Consider the following 18,174-nt stretch of genomic DNA (forward strand, 5'->3'; position numbering starts at 1 on the left):
ACAACTACAACTTCCATCATCCCTAGTCATTGGGCCAAGCTTTATGGGAGTTGTAGTTCAGCAGCTGGAGAGTCAAAGGTTCCCCACACCCGATCTCAAGAAAACCATCTCAAGATTCTTAAGCTCTGACCAAGCAATTCTCCCTTTACAGGTGGGTACGGACTTTTGTCTTATAAAACCTGAAGGCAAGAGATCCTGTTCTGGTCCTTCCTGCCCCATTGCCACCCCCCCACCCCCCGCAGTGCTAAGAGCAGCTGTAAGTGGGTTGTTTACATTAGGACCATGGGCATAGAAGTCAACCTTTCCCTTTTCTTGCAAGGAATCCTATTCGGAATAAGGGAATTTCCCTTTTAAAAAGGGAAATGTTGACAGCTATGACCATGGGAAGAACCCCTTTCCCCACAAAAATCACACCCCAGGCTTCTAAGCAGTCTCACTGGGATCGCCTGTGCTATGTATCAGTTTCGGTTAGGCTATCAGAAGGGAAAGAACTGCAGTTTGAACAGGGGATTATCAACGCTACTCTAAATATAAAAGGATAACAACCTTGTTAAGCTTCCAGCTTCCAGTGCCTGTTACCTAACCCTTGCATAATGTTCTAATCTCACATGTCCCATTTTGTTTTTTTATGGGCACAACTGTCTCTGTAGGCTGTGAACAAGGACCGTGGGCTTTGAAGGACTGTGGCTGTAAGTAGTGGGGTTGTTCCTACCCAATTTTACAGCCATTTTACAGGGGTTTCATTCTACAAAAATCCCACTGACGGTCACAGAATGTGCGCCCGAATGTGGCAGGGAAAGTGGTAGCTCTTTCTGGGATTGTCCTTTATACACACATTCTACGATATATAGCATCCAATCGCAAGACCGTACATATTCCATGACGCTGCAGTCCTACTGCAGAAATGCAGAATCTGGTGCAAGGTGCAAATATCTCACCATCCTGGGAAGCTAGAAAAGTTGATACCTTCTTCCTCTTGCATGAAGAATTCTCCAACATAGACACCTCCTCTCTGCATATCTCCCAGCCCCCTGTATATGGACTGGATCATCCCTCAGGTTTCTAGCCCTCAAGGATGTAACAATAAGCTTGGAAGTCTATGGGCAATACTTGATGAAAGATCAGGATTCCATTTGGTTTTTTTTATTAAATATTTTTTTATTGCTTTTTAGAAATACAGAAAAAAGAATAAAGAATGGTTATAAGAAGATAGGGTATAGATAACAAGTTTCCATAATCTTTTTCCTTCTATTCTATAGGACTTCCCCACATCCTCCGAACCCTGCGTTCTCTGTCTTATAAAGCATCAGCAATTTGTTAACTTATTTCAAAACTTATTGTAACTTCCATTTTATCATGTTCCCTATTTTCAATTTTACTGTCGCACAATTCTTATATATCTTATATTAAACACAATAAAGTTATTTCATTATTTTACCTCTGAATTCTTGTGTCTTAATTTTCATTCCAATAACTTACATTTGCTGAAGCTAGAATTTCCTGAAAGGTGCATTTTTTTTTTTTTAACATTCATACAACTTATAGTGTTTTTTCAAATAGTCCTTAAACTTTTCCCAATCCTCCTCAGTTGTTTCTTCTCCCGCGTCTCGGATTCTGCCAGTCATTTCAGCCAGTTCCATATAGTCCATCAACTGCGATTGCCATTCCTCCAGCGTGGGTAAATCTTGTATCTTCCAATATTTTGCAATCAGGATCCTTGCTGCTGTGGTAGCATACATAAAAAAGGTTCTGTCCTTCTTAAGCACTCTCTGGTCCACCATGCCCAGAAGGAAGGCCTCTGGTTTTTTAGGTAAGGTAAATCTCAATACCTTTTTTAGTTCATTATGGATCATTTCCCAGAAGGCCTTCACTTTCGGGCAGGTCCACCAGAGATGGAAGAATGTCCCTTCCGCCTCTCCACATTTCCAACATTTGTTATCAGACAGATGATATATCTTGGCTAACTTGACTGGGGTCATGTACCACCGGTATACCATTTTCATAATATTTTCCTTCAAGGCAGTACATGCCGTGAATTTCAAACCGGTGTTCCATAACCTTTCCCAGTCTGCAAACATAATGTTATGCCCCACATCCTGAGCCCATTTTATCATAGCGGATTTGACTGTCTCATCCTGTGTATTCCACTTAAGCAGCAAGTTATACATTCTCGAAAGTAGTTTACTTTTTGGCTCTAACAATTCAGTCTCTAGTTTCGATTTTTCCACCTGGAATCCAACTTTTTGATCTATTTTGAATACCTCTTGAATTTGCGCATAGTGCAACCAATCTCGTACCTTAGTTTTCAATTTCTCTAAACTTAGCAACCTCCAATTGTCTCCAGTTTTTTCAATTATTTCCCAATATTTAGGCCAATGGGCCTCCATGTTGGGTCTCTTACGTGCCTTAGCCTCCACCGGTGAGAGCCACCTCGGAGTTTTACTCTCCAATAAGTCTTTGTATTTTATCCAGACCCTCCAAATTGCTCTTCTGACAATATGGTTTTTAAACAGTTTGTGCACTTTGACCTTGTCATACCACAAATATGCATGCCACCCAAACGCATTGTCAAACCCTTCCAGATCCAGGACATCAGTGTTCTCCAATAAAATCCAATCTTTCAACCAGCAGAAGGCTGCAGATTCATAATATAGCCTCAAGTCTGGCAGGGCAAATCCCCCTCTTTCTTTCGCATCAGTTAATATTTTAAACTTTATTCGGGGCTTTTTGCCCTGCCAAACAAACTTAGAAATATCCCTCTGCCACTTTCCAAAACATTCCACCTTGTCCACGATCTGTAGGGCCTGAAACAAAAATAACATTTTCGGCAATACATTCATCTTTACAGCAGCTATTCGGCCTAACAAGGAAAGTTTCAGTCTTGACCATATATCCAAGTCTCTTTTGATTTCTAACCAGCATTTCTCATAGTTATCTTTAAACAAATTCAAGTTTTTGGAGGTCAAGTACACCCCTAGGTATTTTACTTTTTTAACCACATTCAGCTCCGTTTCTTTAGAGAACTCATCTGTTTCTGTAACTGTCAAATTTTTTGCTAAAACCTTGGTTTTTTGCTTATTTAACTTAAACCCCGCCACCCGACCAAAATCAGAAATTAATTCTAACACTCTTTTAGTGCTGGAGACTGGTTCCTGAAGTGTTAATACCACGTCATCTGCGAATGCTTTCAATTTATATTGTTTCACTCCGACCTCAATCCCCTGGACCAACCGGTCCTTTCTAATCATATTTAGCAACACCTCCAGGACTGAAATAAACAATAGGGGGGATAGGGGGCACCCCTGGCGTGTCCCTTTTTCAATTTTAAACTCCTCTGTCACCACATTGTTTACTATCAATTTAGCTTTTTGTTCTGTATAGATTGCTTCTATACCATTTTCGAACCCCGGCCCCACTCCCATCCCTTCCAGATTTTTCTTCATAAACATCCAAGAAATATTATCAAAGGCCTTCTCTGCATCCACAAAAATCAAAACCGCTCTGGTATTCAGATTTGTTTGTAGAAGTTCCAAAATGTCAATAATGTTTCTTGTGTTGTCAAACAAATGCCTACCAGGGAGAAAGCCAGCCTGGTCCTTGTGAATCACTTCATTTAATACTTTTTTAAGTCTATTTGCCAAAATATCTGCAAAAATTTTATAATCCACATTTAGGAGTGAGATGGGGCGGTAGTTCTTAAGTTGGGTCTTTTCAGTCTCTGATTTAGGTACCAATGTGATGAAAGCCTCTTTCCACGTTTCCGGTGCCCTCCCTCCCTCCATTATCTGGTTGCAAACCTCCATCAAAGGTTGTATCAAATAGTCCTTTAAAACTTTATAATATTTGGAGGTTAAGCCGTCCGGGCCTGGGGACTTGCCAAGTTGAAGATTTTGAATGGCACTTTCAATTTCTTGCTGTGTAATATTACAGTTCAGGTTTGTTCTCATTTCCAGGGGTATTTTTTGTAATCCATTAGTTTTTAGAAATTGATCCACCTCTGAGGCTTTTTGCGGCCCTTGTGTATAAAGTTCTTTGAAATACCTCTGGAAGCACTTTCTGATTTCCTCGGGTTTCTGAACCATTCTCCCTTCGATCTCTAGATTTGTAACCGTATTAAGCTTTTGTCTCTTTTTCAACTGCCAAGCTAGCAGTTTCCCACACTTATTCGCCGATTCGAAGGATCTTTGTTTCATTTGTTTAATTTTCCATTCCACCTCTTGGTTTATCAGTTTTGAATATTGCGCCTGGAAGAATTTCACTTCTCTTAACACGTCCTTCGACTTAGGCCTAGATCTTAATTTTTTCTCTCCTTCTCTTATTTTCTCCAATATCTTCTCCTTCTTTTCATTCCAGAGCCTTTTCTTAATTGTGTTTTGTTGTATTAGAAACCCTCTCATAACTGCCTTACTTGCGTCCCAGATTGTTCTTTTTTCCACGGTGGTATTCAAATTTATCTCAAAATAGTCTTTTAAGGTTTTTTGGGCCTTCTTCACAATCTCCTGATCTCTTAATAAGGTGTCATTCATTTTCCATCTAAAGGTACCGGTTGTGTTAAGTCTCAATTCCACTTTCAAAGCACTATGGTCGGAGCAGGTTTTTGGGCAGATTTCCACTTTTCTAGTCTTAGGTGCCAGTCCTCTAGTTGTCCAGATTTGGTCGATTCGTGTCCATGTCAGATGAGCCTCAGAAAAGAAAGTCCCTTCTTTCCCTAGAGGGTTCTTAACCCTCCAGATGTCCACTAAGTCCATATTGTCTGTCATTTCAAAAAAAGTTTTGGGAAGTCTGCCGTCTTTCGATATGTTAGCACTTTGTGACTTATCCATATGTACAGAGACAACCCCATTCATATCACCCAGCATAATGATGTTGCTATAATCCAAATAATCCAGCATGGTCTCATGCAGCTTCCTGAAAAATTCCGACTTTCCCTCATTTGGAGCATATATTCCTAATATCAAAATTTTTTCTCCTTGTGTCTGTATTTCAATCGCCAAAATTCGGCCGTGTTCATCTTTAAATAAAAATTTCGGTGACAGGCTCTCCTTTGCATAAATCACCACTCCTCTCTTCTTAACTTTGTCCGAAGAAGTAAATTCTTGGCCTAGTCTTTTGTTAATTAACACTTTTCTATGGAGCCTTGTCACATGTGTTTCCTGTAGGCAGATAACGTCCAATTGTTCCTTTTTCAAAATGTGAAAAACTTTCCTTCTTTTTTCCGGGGAATTTCCGCCATTTATATTCCAACTAAGAAGCTGCAGAGACATCCTGAATCAGTTGACAGGTTCTACAATGGGGTATCTAAGCTTCCTCCCGATCCCGGGGGAGGTAATGCTGGTCCTGGTGGTATATCTCTTGGAGATGGTCCCGGTAGTGGTGGAGGCCAAGAAGCTGCAGCTCCTTTTTGCAGGTCCTCCTCGTGGTCGTGTAGGAACTTCTGCTGGTCTTCAGGTGATTTAATCTTTATTTTCCTTCCTTTGTAAGTAAATGAAAGTCCTTGTGGAAACTCCCACCTGTAGGGAATTCCGTTGTGTCTCAACAATTTGGTCACAGAGCAACCAAACAGTCTCTGGGCTTATCTTTCTTTACTGATTTTCCCAGTCTAAAGGCTGTCACAATTTTAAAGTCCTTTCCTTCCTCAATTCCCCAGAATTTGGTGAACAAAAGTGTCAAAAATCCCTCTAAATTATTTTGTTCCAATTCCGGGATAGCCCTTATCCTGAGATTACTATCTTTACTCTTCAATTCAACCAATGCCAGATAGGCTTGTTGTTCCCCTACTTGCCTTCTCAAAGGTCTCACCTCTCCTTTAATTTCTTCCACCTTTAAGTTCGCCTGTTCTGCTTTTTGGTTAGCTTCCACAGCTAATTTAAAGTTTTCTGCCGTAGCTCCTTGCAATTTCTCAATTGCCTGAGTGTGCTGTGAAACCTGTTCAGTTAGTTTGCCAATAGAGGATGTAGCTTGGTCAATCTTTGATGTTTGATTGTCCACTTTTTGGTTTAAGACTGCCAATTGTTCCAAAATTTGTTTTAAAACTGTTTCAGATCCTCCAGTTGCCATGTCTTCTGCAGCAGGCTGCACTAGTTCCACCTCCTGTGCTGTCAGCACAGTTGGGACAGATGATCTGCGATGATGAGTTAAAGTTGTTTGCAAAAGTTGCCCAGATTTTTTCTCTTTTTCTTTATCTTTAGCTTTAGCTGCTCTTGTTCTCCCTGTGCCGCTCATTCCACACCTGCCTCTGTTCAAGGTCAAATGGTCTTTTGTCCCATGAGAAAAACAAGTCCCAAATATAAATAAAAAAACCACGAAAAGTTTCAATAAAACTCAGTTCCCATGCAACTATGTTTCCACAGTCCTATAGGGGGAGTATTCCAAAGCTTCAAAAAAGAAAGGAACTATTTTCCGCCATTGAAGTTCCTCAATTCCCCATATTGAGTTTAATAATTCCCAAACGCAAAAGGAAGGCTTCCAGGACTTCTAGTTTTTTAAAATCCAGCCATAAAGTATCAATACAAGTCCATGTAACAATGTTTAATATTAGTATCTCAGTCTATGCAACAATTTCGATCTCTGCAACAATATCGTCAGTTTGACAGCAGTTTGACAGTTCTTTTTCTATGCACTGGCAGCCCGGTGACGGGGTTATCTCTTTCAGCCCCGTTTAGCCCAAAGATTGGAGGATAGTTCTAAAGAATAAAAGTCTATACAACCACAGTTCTTTTCCTTTTTAGCTTCAAAATACAGAGTCTCTCAATGCACCCTTTCTTCCACTTTAACAATCCCTTTTTAAATACTTCAGCTCGTTTCCGAGCCCTTGCTTTGATCTGATTAGCAGAGTCGGAAGGCGGACTTCCTGTTACTCGCCTCCCGCTTTCGGCCGAATTTCTTCAATTTAGTTGGAAAATTTAGGACCCTTACTCACGGGTATGTTGCTCCAATTCCGATAATTTCAAGAAGAAAGGTCAGCGCTCATCAGCAGCAGCAGCGCGGCTTTGCTTCCACGAAAAGAGCGATGAACTCACAGCGCCGCTCCCCCTTTCACGTTCCGGAGCCTCTTACGAGGTTCCTTCACAGCTTCTGGGGGAGCTCCAGGCGCCCGCCGAGTCCCACGGCCGCAGGCTCACTCTGCCTGCGGTTTTTCTTGATGGGTCTCCGCTTTGCCGCAGCGGACGACCCTTTTTCGCGGAGCCCCTCTTCACAGCGCAAAGAGGACCGCCATTGCTGTTTCGCGCCGCCTCCGGAAGTCCATCAGGATTCCATTTGGATGGCATGAAAGCCTTCTGAGCATATGGACATGTTGTTGCCACCTAGTGGTCAAAAGGCAGAATTTGGAGTTTCTGTCAGAATTCTGTAGTGACAGATTTGTTTGACTTTGTACTGTGGGCTTATCCACACTTCTCTTCTGCTCCTTCCCCCTACCTCCTGGTGAAAACCATTGCCATTTTTTCCAATGTATCACTAAGGAGTGGTTTTTCCCTTGGAAAGGAGCAGGACAAGGGGGAAACTGCTTGACCCCGTGCTTTTTAGGCACGCGACAAGCAGAAGTGTGGACAAGCCCTGTGCCCAAAAATTATGTCTTTCTCGCTCTTCGTCATTCTCCATCAGCTAGGGCTGATGGGAGCTGTAGTCTAAAAACATCTGGAAGGTGCCAGATTGGGGGAGACTAGAACAGCCTCTTGCCTGAAGGTTCCTGGAATGGAAGCCCCAGAAGAGGCCTATAAGCACAGAAGGGATTGTTATCTTCATGAAACCACAACTGTAGAAATTCTCTGAACAAAGAACATTGAATCAGATATAAAAATCTGGCACTCAGGAATGTGCTTCAGGCACTGCAAACTTATCTGCACACATTCTGCTCTTCCTCCTTTCTGTGTTTGCATTAACCCTAGTTTGCCTCAGACTCCCAACCATAGTTTCAAATCATGCTCCGAGATTGAGAAAAAAATGTATAAGACTGAGCTGCTTGTTTGTTAGTTACATGAATAAGGTCCTCTTGGATAGGCATACAGTGGTACCTCGGGTTACCTACGCTTCAGGTTACATACGCTTCAGGTTACAGACTCCGCTAACCCAGAAATAGAACCTCGGGTTAAGAACTTTGCTTCAGGATAAGAACAGAAATCGGGCTCCAGCGGTGCAGCGGCAGCAGGAGGCCCCATTAGCTAAAGTGGTGCTTCAGGTTAAGAACAGTTTCAGGTTAAGAACGGACCTCCGGAACGAATTAAGTACTTACCTGGAGGTACCACTGTACATCGTACTAGGAATTATTGTACTTCAAATGACTCCATTTTCTTTTCCTAATGTTTCTGTGATTGTCTGCATCTTTTTTTTTCGTTTTTGGCACATCTGAGTATTTATATAGGATGCTTGATACCATTTTACCACATGCCATTGGATGTCATGTTAGTATACAAGTCTAATATAGTTTGATAGTCTATTTTCAAGGGTTGAGTTTTTTTCTCTTTTTTGGTCACTTAGTGCATATGTATCTTCAACTTCGAAGGGTGTACTGATGCATGCTTTCTGGCCCAGTGAGATCACCCTCCTCTCCTTAAATGTAATTATATAAAAGATAGACTTATATAGTGCACTTATATAAAAGATAGACTTATATAGTGCACTTTTATAAATACTGAAAAATCACCAGTAATGTCCTTCATGAATTTGGCTGAACCTCCTATTTAGCCAGGTATGTTAATAGATTTGTAAGCACCAAATACTTTTTTTTTTTTTTTTACAGATTACTGTACTGAAAATATGTAGTTATAATTTGAATATGCAGTTGTAAGATTCTGGAGAAATAATTTGTTTCAATGCCTTTGTCCAGAACCAGGTTTATCAGACTAATGAAAGAGGGCCAGGAAGGTTTGGAAGGCTATATAAAATGGGTGACATCCAGCATAGCATAGGCAAGGATCCACTTGTGCAATGCAGTTTTGGCTTCATCTCTCCCCCCCCCCCCAGCCCTCTCACACCTGCAGAATTGCTAATGATGGTTGGGGGCCTCCAATTTTTGAGGGGTTGCTGCAGAAAGGAGAGCAGAAATCCCATTGCACAAGTAGGTGGACAGCATTGGGAGTCACCCTATGTATTGATAAACTTGGTTGATATGCTACAGCTTAATGATCCTAGCAGAAAACTGTGCGTAATTATTTTCCAGGAAAGGCGCAAGAAATTGTTCAACACCATTTCCCATGTTTACCTGTATCTATAGGGACAGACTTAATAGAACCTCAAAGATGTGTATAAACCCTCAAACAGATTTTTCATTATAGTGAATTGAGCGGAACCATAGCGGAACCCAAATTATTCACATTTGTTGTTGTTGTTTTTATTTACACCAAGAGGTGGCTTCCTTTTTTATATATCAAGAAGTACTATTTGCTTTTGTTCATACTTTGAATTGTCCAATCCTGAACTAGTGCTCAGTGACAAATCAATTCCTTCCCCATCTAACCCCTGCCCTTTTCTGTTTTGGAATTTATTCATTTTCAGCAAATTTTTGTTTGTTTTTGTCATGATGCTGGGTAATGGTGTAGTTGTTGCAAGCACTGGGGTGCAACTCACCTTGTATTGAAGACTAGTGGGGCTGAATGGGGAGAAGGCATATAGAGAAAGGAACCTCCAGGCTTCCTAGACTGTCCCTTTAACCTCTGCTAACCTTCCCCAGGGGACACGGGTGGCGCTGTGGGTTAAACCACAGAGCCTAGGACTTGCCGATCAGAAGGTCGGTGGTTCAAATCCCCACAACGGGGTGAGCTCCCGTTGCTTGGTCCCTGCTCCTGCCAACCTAGCAGTTCGAAAGCACGTCAAAGGGCAAGTAGATAAATAGGCACCGCTCTGGCGGGAAGGTAATTTCCGTGCGCTGCTGTGGTTCGCCAGAAGCGGCTTAGTCATGCTGGCCACATGACCCGGAAGCTGTACGCCGGCTCCCTCAGCCAATAAAGCGAGATGCGTGCTGCAACCCCAGAGTCGGTCACGACTGGACCTAATGGTCAGGGGTCCCTTTACCTTTTTAACCTTTCCCAGAAATGGGCTTTGGTAACCCGGCAAGCTCAAGGAGAGTAAAATTTGGTGTCCCTCCCTGAAATTTCTTATTTTCACAATAATTCCTTTTAGTACAGTTGCTTTTTATGGATTTCAGTAGATACACATATAAAAATAGGTTTTATAATAATAATTTTGTGCTCCCTCAGCTTGGCACCCTGTGGGGGTGGGGTGGGGGGGAACTGCCTGCATGGCCCTAAATCCGCTGCTGCCTTCTCTCAGGTGATACTCTCAGGGGGGTCATCACACTTCTTTTTTTCCTGTGGTTTCTAGGCACAGGTTAGTGATTTCTAGGCATAGGTCCAAGTGGGGTTTTGTTTTTTGTCCTGATCCTTTCCCTGGGAAAACCCACTGTTTACCGCTGAACTGGAACAAACATCACTCAGGTTTTGAGCCTAAAGGGCTGTGACACAGAAAATTAAGCCAGCTTGTTTTCTCCTGCTCCAGGGGATAGGACCCAAGCCAATGGGTTCAAATTAAAAGGATATTCTGACTAAACATCAGGAAGTGGAATGTTAGACAGTGGAATGGATTCCCTTGGAAGGTAGTTTCCCCTTTTTAAGCAGAAGTTGGATGGCGATCAGGCATGGATGCTTTAGGTGAAATTCCTGTATTGCAGAGGGTTGTACTAGATCCTCACGGTCTCTTCCAACTCTACAATTCTATGATTTTATGTGGCACAAATGGAATGAAGGGTTTGCTGATCTCATTTCCTATTCCACCCTTCTTCATCACCCCTTGGGTTGAGGAAATATCTTTGTGTGTGTCTCCTGCTGAGAACAGGCATCCTCTTTAGACAGAACTAGGATCCGCTTTATCACACTTGTATTTCCTTTAATAAATTCAGCTTTCTTATTTTCCAAACGGAGAGTCTAAGTGAGATTGCATCTATAAATAAAGTGTGCTCCTCCAGCAGAGATTCAGTGTTCAGTTCAGGCTTCTGCTGATGCATCCAAATTCCATCAGTAACAGCATCCTGTTTTGTTGTGTAACATCTTACTAGTTTGGGCGCCTGTTTTATGTCTCATTCTAGTGAAATTAGGGATGCAGGTGGCGCTGTGGGTTAAATCCTCAGCGCCTAGGACTTGCCGATCGAAAGGTCGGTGGTTCGAATCCCTGCGGCGGGGTGCGCTCCCGCTGCTCGGTCCCAGCGCCTGCCAACCTAGCAGTTTGAAAGCACCTCCGGGTGCAAGTAGATAAATAGGGACCGCTTACCAGCGGGAAGATAAACGGCGTTTCCATGTGCGGCTCTGGCTCGCCAGAGCAGCGATGTCACGCTGGCCACGTGACCCGGAAGTGTCTCCGGACAGCGCTGGCCCCTGGCCTCTTAAGTGAGATGGGCGCACAACCCCAGAGTCTGGCAAGACTGGCCCGTATGGGCAGGGGTACCTTTACCTTTACCTACTAGTGAAATTAGACATTTGTTCTGTCAACCCATCAAGGCGGCAGTGGGACACATCCCTATGACTTTCCAGAGCTCCCCCAACACACGTGTTTTATTTTGGAAAGGGGAGTTAAGTGTGAAAATTATACAAAAAAGCAGGCCCTCTGTGGTATGAGGAACCTTGGTCAAATGGAGTTCCCAAAAGTGTAGAGAGCAGAGACTAGGAGACAAAGTTGGCTGCTGCATGGTGCAGTAGGCTGGTGGATGTGGTTTCACTGCCTACTCCATGTGAACATGTGGAGGTTCCTCCAGAAATGAGAGAAGCCTAAAGCAAAACTATATGGTATCTGTGCTGAATGGGAACATCCTTCCTGGTCTTCTGAATCATTTAGTTCATTCAGCATAGCTTTTGAGCACAAAATCAGCTGCCATCAAACATTTTGAAAAGAAATGAATCTGTCTTTATTAAGGATGAATTTCATAGAATCGTAGAGTTGAAAGGGACCCCAGGGGTCATCTATAGTCTAACCCCATGCAGTGCAGGAATCTCAACTAGATCATCCATGACAGATGGCCAGCCAACCTCTGCTTAAAAAACTCCAAGACATGCCATGCCATCTAGACTGTGTCACTGTGTGGACCGCTGAGGAGAATGTGTGGAAGGAAACAGCAATGCACTGGAACTGTGGTGATCAACAGGGCTGAATCAAGTGCCCCAGGTGGATGTACTGTCTAAGAAAGGTCTGCAGGTGGTCATAACAGAAAGGCAAGGGTAGAGTCCACAGCAAAGAACACTGTCACTGACACCAAAGGGCTGGAATAATCCATAGGAAACTACAGTGTTGCTTTACTTGCTGCTTATCTGTTTTCAATGCTTATCACTTCTTTCCAATCATATAGTGCAACAACGACACGTGATAGATCTGTAACTGTTGTTGTTTTTTATTGTACGGCAATTCGCAAAATAAAAAAAGAAGGCAATTGCTCAGTGAATGGAAAAGGGAGATTGCTCAGTGAATTGAAAAGTGAGCAATGTATATTAAACTGATATACTGGAGCAGTGATTTAACCCAGAATTTCAAGAATTTATATAGATCAGAAATAGGAAACCTGCCCCACCTGTCTCCCAAATGTTGTTGGAACTTTGTCAGACCAATGGTAAGGGATGGTGGCTGAAAATGGTATCCCTGTGTCTGGCTCCACCCATTAGTAAAATCTCGTTCAGCATATCACAGGGTTGAAATTGTAGTTCAACAACATCTGGAGACATTGTCTGATCTAGATGGTATAGCCTGCTGGCCCCATCTGCCTTTTATTCATTGTGGAATATGCTGCTCAAAGACATGAGTGAGATACCCAGTCCACACAAAACAGATGTTTTGGCATTTACTCACGTTCAGCCATCTTAAAAATGCTGTGTTTTTTTGCATGATGATGTAACTGTTTCAAGCATTGGGATGCGACTCTGCTGGTACTGAAGAAGGGTAGGGTGAGGAGATTCTCTGTCTGAAACTCTGGAGAGCTGCTAGGCAATCCTGAGCAAGATGTATCAATGATCTGATTTGGTATAAGGCACCTTCCTGTGATCCATTCATATTGCCCATTGTGCATTCAAAGAATGCATGTGTGTGTGCATGTGTGTGATAAAGATATGTGGGGTAATCTTGCCCTCACTGCCAATGCATTAAATGGCCATGCCCCCTTGACATCTGTGTGTCTGGATTCTCTGGAACGCATGACATACACACATAGATCCTGACTGAGCTAAGATCCCTTCTCCACATAGGAGATCTCTACGTGCACCAAACATAAAAGCATGTAGATCCCTTTCTCATGTGCACCAAACATATGGATGGGGGCAAGGCTTGACATGTGGCCTTGTGGTACACAGCCACACCCATTAAGATATGTGTGCTCCCAACCTCTGCATAACAAGGTGAAGAAACACTGGCTGGTGACATCAGGACACAGGCTAAGGGACTTGACACAGGGCTGCCATTTTTGCAATGGACAGCTCTACTCCACGCAGTGGCATTTCTGCGGTTCATCATTTTTTTCTTTTTCAGACTCTATGGACACTCTGAAGCAGTAGTACAGAGAGAGAAATCATCCTTTATCAAATAAAAAAAATCAATGCAAATAAATTGCCATCGTATAACTTTCTTTTTTAAAAAAAAAAAGTCACAAAATATTGCAGGCATGGCGAAGATGCAGGAAATAGCATGGTTCATCGACAATGCCATCAGCAACTACATTTGACATGACAATGGCAATAGTAACAACTGTTTTTTCCTTGAAAATAAATGTTATTTCTTGGGGACAAAATATTGCAGTGTGATTGTTTAGAAAATGAGGTATCCCTGTAGTAGAACTGCCAGCTATCCGACTCCCAACAACAAATGAGTAACAATAGTGCATTTCTTGTGTGAAAAACCAATTGCCTATGAAGTCTCCAAGAACAAAAGGTTGATCGTTTATACAAGAAATAATCACTGAAGAGGAAAAGAGAGTATCTTAATGTCACCAGTTAGAACATGCCCTTATGTGTTAAAGCTTTTCTGTATTGCTTTTGTATGAACTGATATATTCACATTTTTTTGAATGCCCTGGGGAGGATTTCAGTGTAAGATGCTTTCAGTTAAGCTTGTATTCTCTTTGCAGCAGACCAGCCCCTTATTAATATTATTGCCAGAATAAATTAAGGGCTATACATGCTACAAACTTATCTTTCTTTTCTTCTTTAGGATGGGTTTATTGACTTCTTGGAATTTATAGCTGCAATAAATCTGGTTATACGAGGAAAAATTGACCAAAAATTGAAATGGTATTTTAAACTCTATGACGCTGATGGGAATGGAACTATTGACAAAAGAGAACTCTTAAGCATATTCACGGTAAGGGAATGGTATATGTTAGCATATATTTGCCATGAAGCGTTTTATGGGAAATCAATTATTTAAACCTATTGATGTTTTGGCTGTAGTTCACTGCCTGTTTCAGTCATTATCTGGCTAGACGGTCACTCACGGCTTCTCTTTTGTTCCAGAAATCAATGGGAAAGGGGAACATGGGCCTGCAATGAGATCTCCCTGTCCCCAATGTGGTGAAAGAGAGGGAATTACACGAGGCTGGTGCCAGCACCAGGCATCCTTGGGTAGCTGTCAGGCCCCACTGCTGATACCCACACTAGGTGCCTCTGAATCATAGCTGTCAACTTTTCCCTTTTCTTGCGAGGAATCCTATTTGGAATAAGGGAATTTCCCTTAAAAAAAGGAAAATGTTGACAGCTGTGCTCTGAATAAAGGTTCTGAACTGGCACTCTCAGCAGCTCTATGTGTTTGGATTCAGTTTCCCACAATGTCTCTTCCCTAGCATGGCTCTGTATCAGCCTTCCCCAGCCTGGAGCCTGCAACTCCCATCAGCCCCAGCCAGAACTGGGGCATTGTGAAAATGTCCTAAGAAAGTACATTAAGTTGAAAAAAGAGCTCCCTTCCACTTTTGAAATATGCTCAGAGTCGAGAGTGGATTTCATGCTCTTTATTCAGCTCATAGTGGTGAGGAGGAATGGAAGTTCCCCCACAATATCTGCTTTATATACATTATTTACACCAGTGTTTCCCAACCTTGTGCCTCCAGATGTTTTTGGCCTACAACTCCCATCATCCCTAGCTAGCAAGACCAGTGGTCAGGGATGATGGGAGTTGTAGGCCAAAAACATCTGGAGGCACAAGGTTGGGAAACACTGATTTACACAATGGGCCCCACGTGATTGGCTAATTCTGGGATTCTCCTGTAAGCCAATCAGGTTGTGGATTCACTTCCACCTGGAGCTGGATTGGGTGGCTCCTGTGGACCAATCATACTGCTGCATTGTTCTAGGACCAATCAGACTGCTGCATTCTGAATCCTATTGTTCTAGGACCAATCAGACTGCTGCATTTTGGATCCTATTCAACTCAGTACATAACAACTTTTCCCTTCCATAAATTCTGACAAGTAGATCAACATTAGAGCGTAAAATGAGTCGCTGGATCAAGCCAATGACTCATCTTGTTCGGCATCTTGTTCTCACAGTGGCCGACCACATGTCTGTGGGAAGTCTACGAGCTGGACAAAGCAGCAGTGTTTGAAACTCCCATTGTTCTAGGGGCATTTTGCAACAGGGAATTTCATTAGTGCGAGCAGTTTCTGAGCTCTGGGCGCAGTACTGCGCCTAAGATTTCAGAATAAAGCTGCTGAGGGGAAGGAAAGGAGGGCCTTTTTTCTGCCTCCCCACTTCCAGCTACTCTCTGAAGACTGGAGAAGAGACCCTTTTAGAAATATTAGGGGGGTGGGCAGGGGAAGGACTAGACCATGTAAAAAATGAACATAATACTTTAGCTGCAGTTCATTCATGTTCAGCTTTGTATTCTTATAAAAAAGTGTGCCTAGACATTCCGTTATTGCCCCCATAATCTAGGTTTTAGGTGCCATTTAGCTCCTAGCTTTCATTTCTAACACTGATGAGCACAATAGTAGTGAAGATAGATAATAGTCAGTATGGCTAGTAGCGTAAAGCCTGTTTTCCTGTGCAATGTGAAAAATACCTATACATTTTTATGATGCTAAGGATTAAGTTTGTGGGTGGGTGGGTGTACATATGCAGTGCTTTTTCTGGGGGACACAGGGGTACACATACCTCTGTGAATCTAAGTCAGGCCTCATTGAGGGGCAATATTTCAATATGTGTAGGAAAATGAGAGCACCCCTAAACATTTTTTTTTAGAAAAAAGCACTGTACGTATGTATGTATATGATGGGAAAATTTGCTTAAGCTTCCACACCATGTACATACATATAAAATAATCCTTTCTTTAAATGACATGGAATTCTCTGAAAGAACAGATTCTCCAGGGCAGGATAAAAACGTAGCTGGGTTTAAGAAAAATCACGTGTCCTGACAGGATCTTCAATGATATGCTAATTGGATCTATAATCCTTTCGGTTCTGTTATAATAATTTAATTTACAAGCCTCATTACTGAAGATTTCCTGGAGATTATGCCTGCTCCTGCCACCCACTCCTGCCTCAGATGCTGAGCGAACCAGCAGCCATAAATTAAATTTGCATTATGACCTGCTGACATGTTTGCATTTTTTCCATCCCTTCAGGCCATTCAAGCTATCAATGGCAACCAAGAATTGACTCCAGAAGAATTCACAAACATGGTATTCCAGAAGATAGATGTTAACAACGACGGTAAGATTATAAAAAAATTTCAAGTGTGGGTCCAGTTTGACAGTTGGTTGGGCAGCCAACCTGTCAATCACTTGGCGTCATGATGACAGCAGCTGACCACTTCAAAGGGACTTGCTCTCAGCAGGTGTGGTATGGATTCAAACCATGGCTTCAAACTTACATTTTTTCTTTGCTGGTCAGCAGGGAAAAACATGTGCATTTGCAAGCAGCATTTGAATGCAAGCTACACCCGCAATGAGATTCCCAACAGGACTTGCTCACAGGGCCAATCAGCCTGCTGGTGTTGAGAATCAGCCCCATCACATCAGTTCTCGATATGGGATTTCCTAGTGCTGCCCATGTCAGCAATGCCTTTACCTGCCCCACACTTTACGTATGTCAGGCATGGGCATGATTTGGGGGAAAGTGTTGTAGGTCTATTCAGGATCCTTTACACATTTCTAAACCATCTTTCTTCTAAGGAACATGGACTGGAATACATGGAAACCCCATTTTAGCCTCACTTTAGAGGTACTTTAGAAAGGCCGTCTGGGGAACTTTATAGCTGAGGCCCAAACTAATGGAGACATACAATTACATGGGTCTTTCTTTTGCCTTTCAATTTTTTTTTCAACCAAAGCATTCTAAGGAAGGCAGGGATTTGAAGGCAGGCTGTTTCCTCTTTTCCTCTCTGCTTATTTTTCTGTTCCAGGTTTCCAAATACCTGCCATGTTTTTCTCCACACCATACATTTAAAGCAGATGGCTTCTTCCAAATAAGCCTGGGAACTGTAGTTCACCCTTTCCAGAGCTGCAATTCCCAACACCCATGATTCTTTAGGGAAAGCCATGTGCTTTAAATATATGGTGTGTATAATTGTTTCGTGTCTGCTTTGGATCTATGCCAAGTCTGATGCTGGCCTGCACTTTGCCTGCTACATCACACTAGTTCTTTCCGTTCCACCTTATGTCTGCATGTGCAGCGCAGGATTCAGAAATGCATTAAATGCTCTACCAAATCTTCTGGACTATACAAAGCAAAAGGAGTATCTGATGCAGTGGCTTTAGTAAAAACAACATGTTTTAAAATACTACATGGCAATGCAGCGCAAATGGATTTTGATACTGTCATTTCATTATTCTTGTAGTAGCTCCAGCTGGTGATTATCACTGGAGTAAAAGCATGTCATAGTTATATTTAACGTATCTACTTTTAAAAAAAACTTTTATTTTTAAAAGGTATACAATGCAATATAGACAATGGGCTTTTTATGCAAGTCATATAATCAATTTAACTAATTTCAGACTCTAATGTTAGAAATATCTGAAATTTAAAATCAGCCGTTTATGGGCAGCAAGGCTATTAAGTGAGCTTATCTTAAACCAAGAGCGTTAAGGTGGTACTAGATGTAATTTCTTTATAAATCATTGCTGAACAGCAACTTAAATGCAATTATAATTAAGCGGTATATAAATCGTCAAAACAAAAACAGAATTAAGATGACCCGAGTCTGTTTAATACGTTATGAT

At 42.1% G+C, this 18,174-nt stretch overlaps 1 protein-coding gene across 2 annotated transcripts in view; it reads left to right on the top strand.

Annotated features, from left to right (window-relative positions):
• GUCA1C (guanylate cyclase activator 1C) overlaps positions 1-18,174 on the top strand; it is a gene marked incomplete at its 5' end in the record, with an annotated part of 87,447 nt that overhangs the window by 43,096 nt on the left and 26,177 nt on the right. For both annotated transcript variants that reach the window (XR_014563648.1, XM_083737491.1), the window contains 2 exons: positions 14,173-14,322; positions 16,579-16,666. Coding sequence is in view for 1 of the 2 variants with exons in the window: in XM_083737491.1 (XP_083593617.1) it covers positions 14,173-14,322; positions 16,579-16,666 (238 nt within the window). The remainder of the gene's footprint in view (positions 1-14,172; positions 14,323-16,578; positions 16,667-18,174) is intronic.

Source organism: Podarcis gaigeae (genome assembly GCF_964106915.1).
Source record: "Podarcis gaigeae genome assembly, chromosome: 4".
Taxonomy (NCBI): Eukaryota; Metazoa; Chordata; class Lepidosauria; order Squamata; family Lacertidae; genus Podarcis; species Podarcis gaigeae.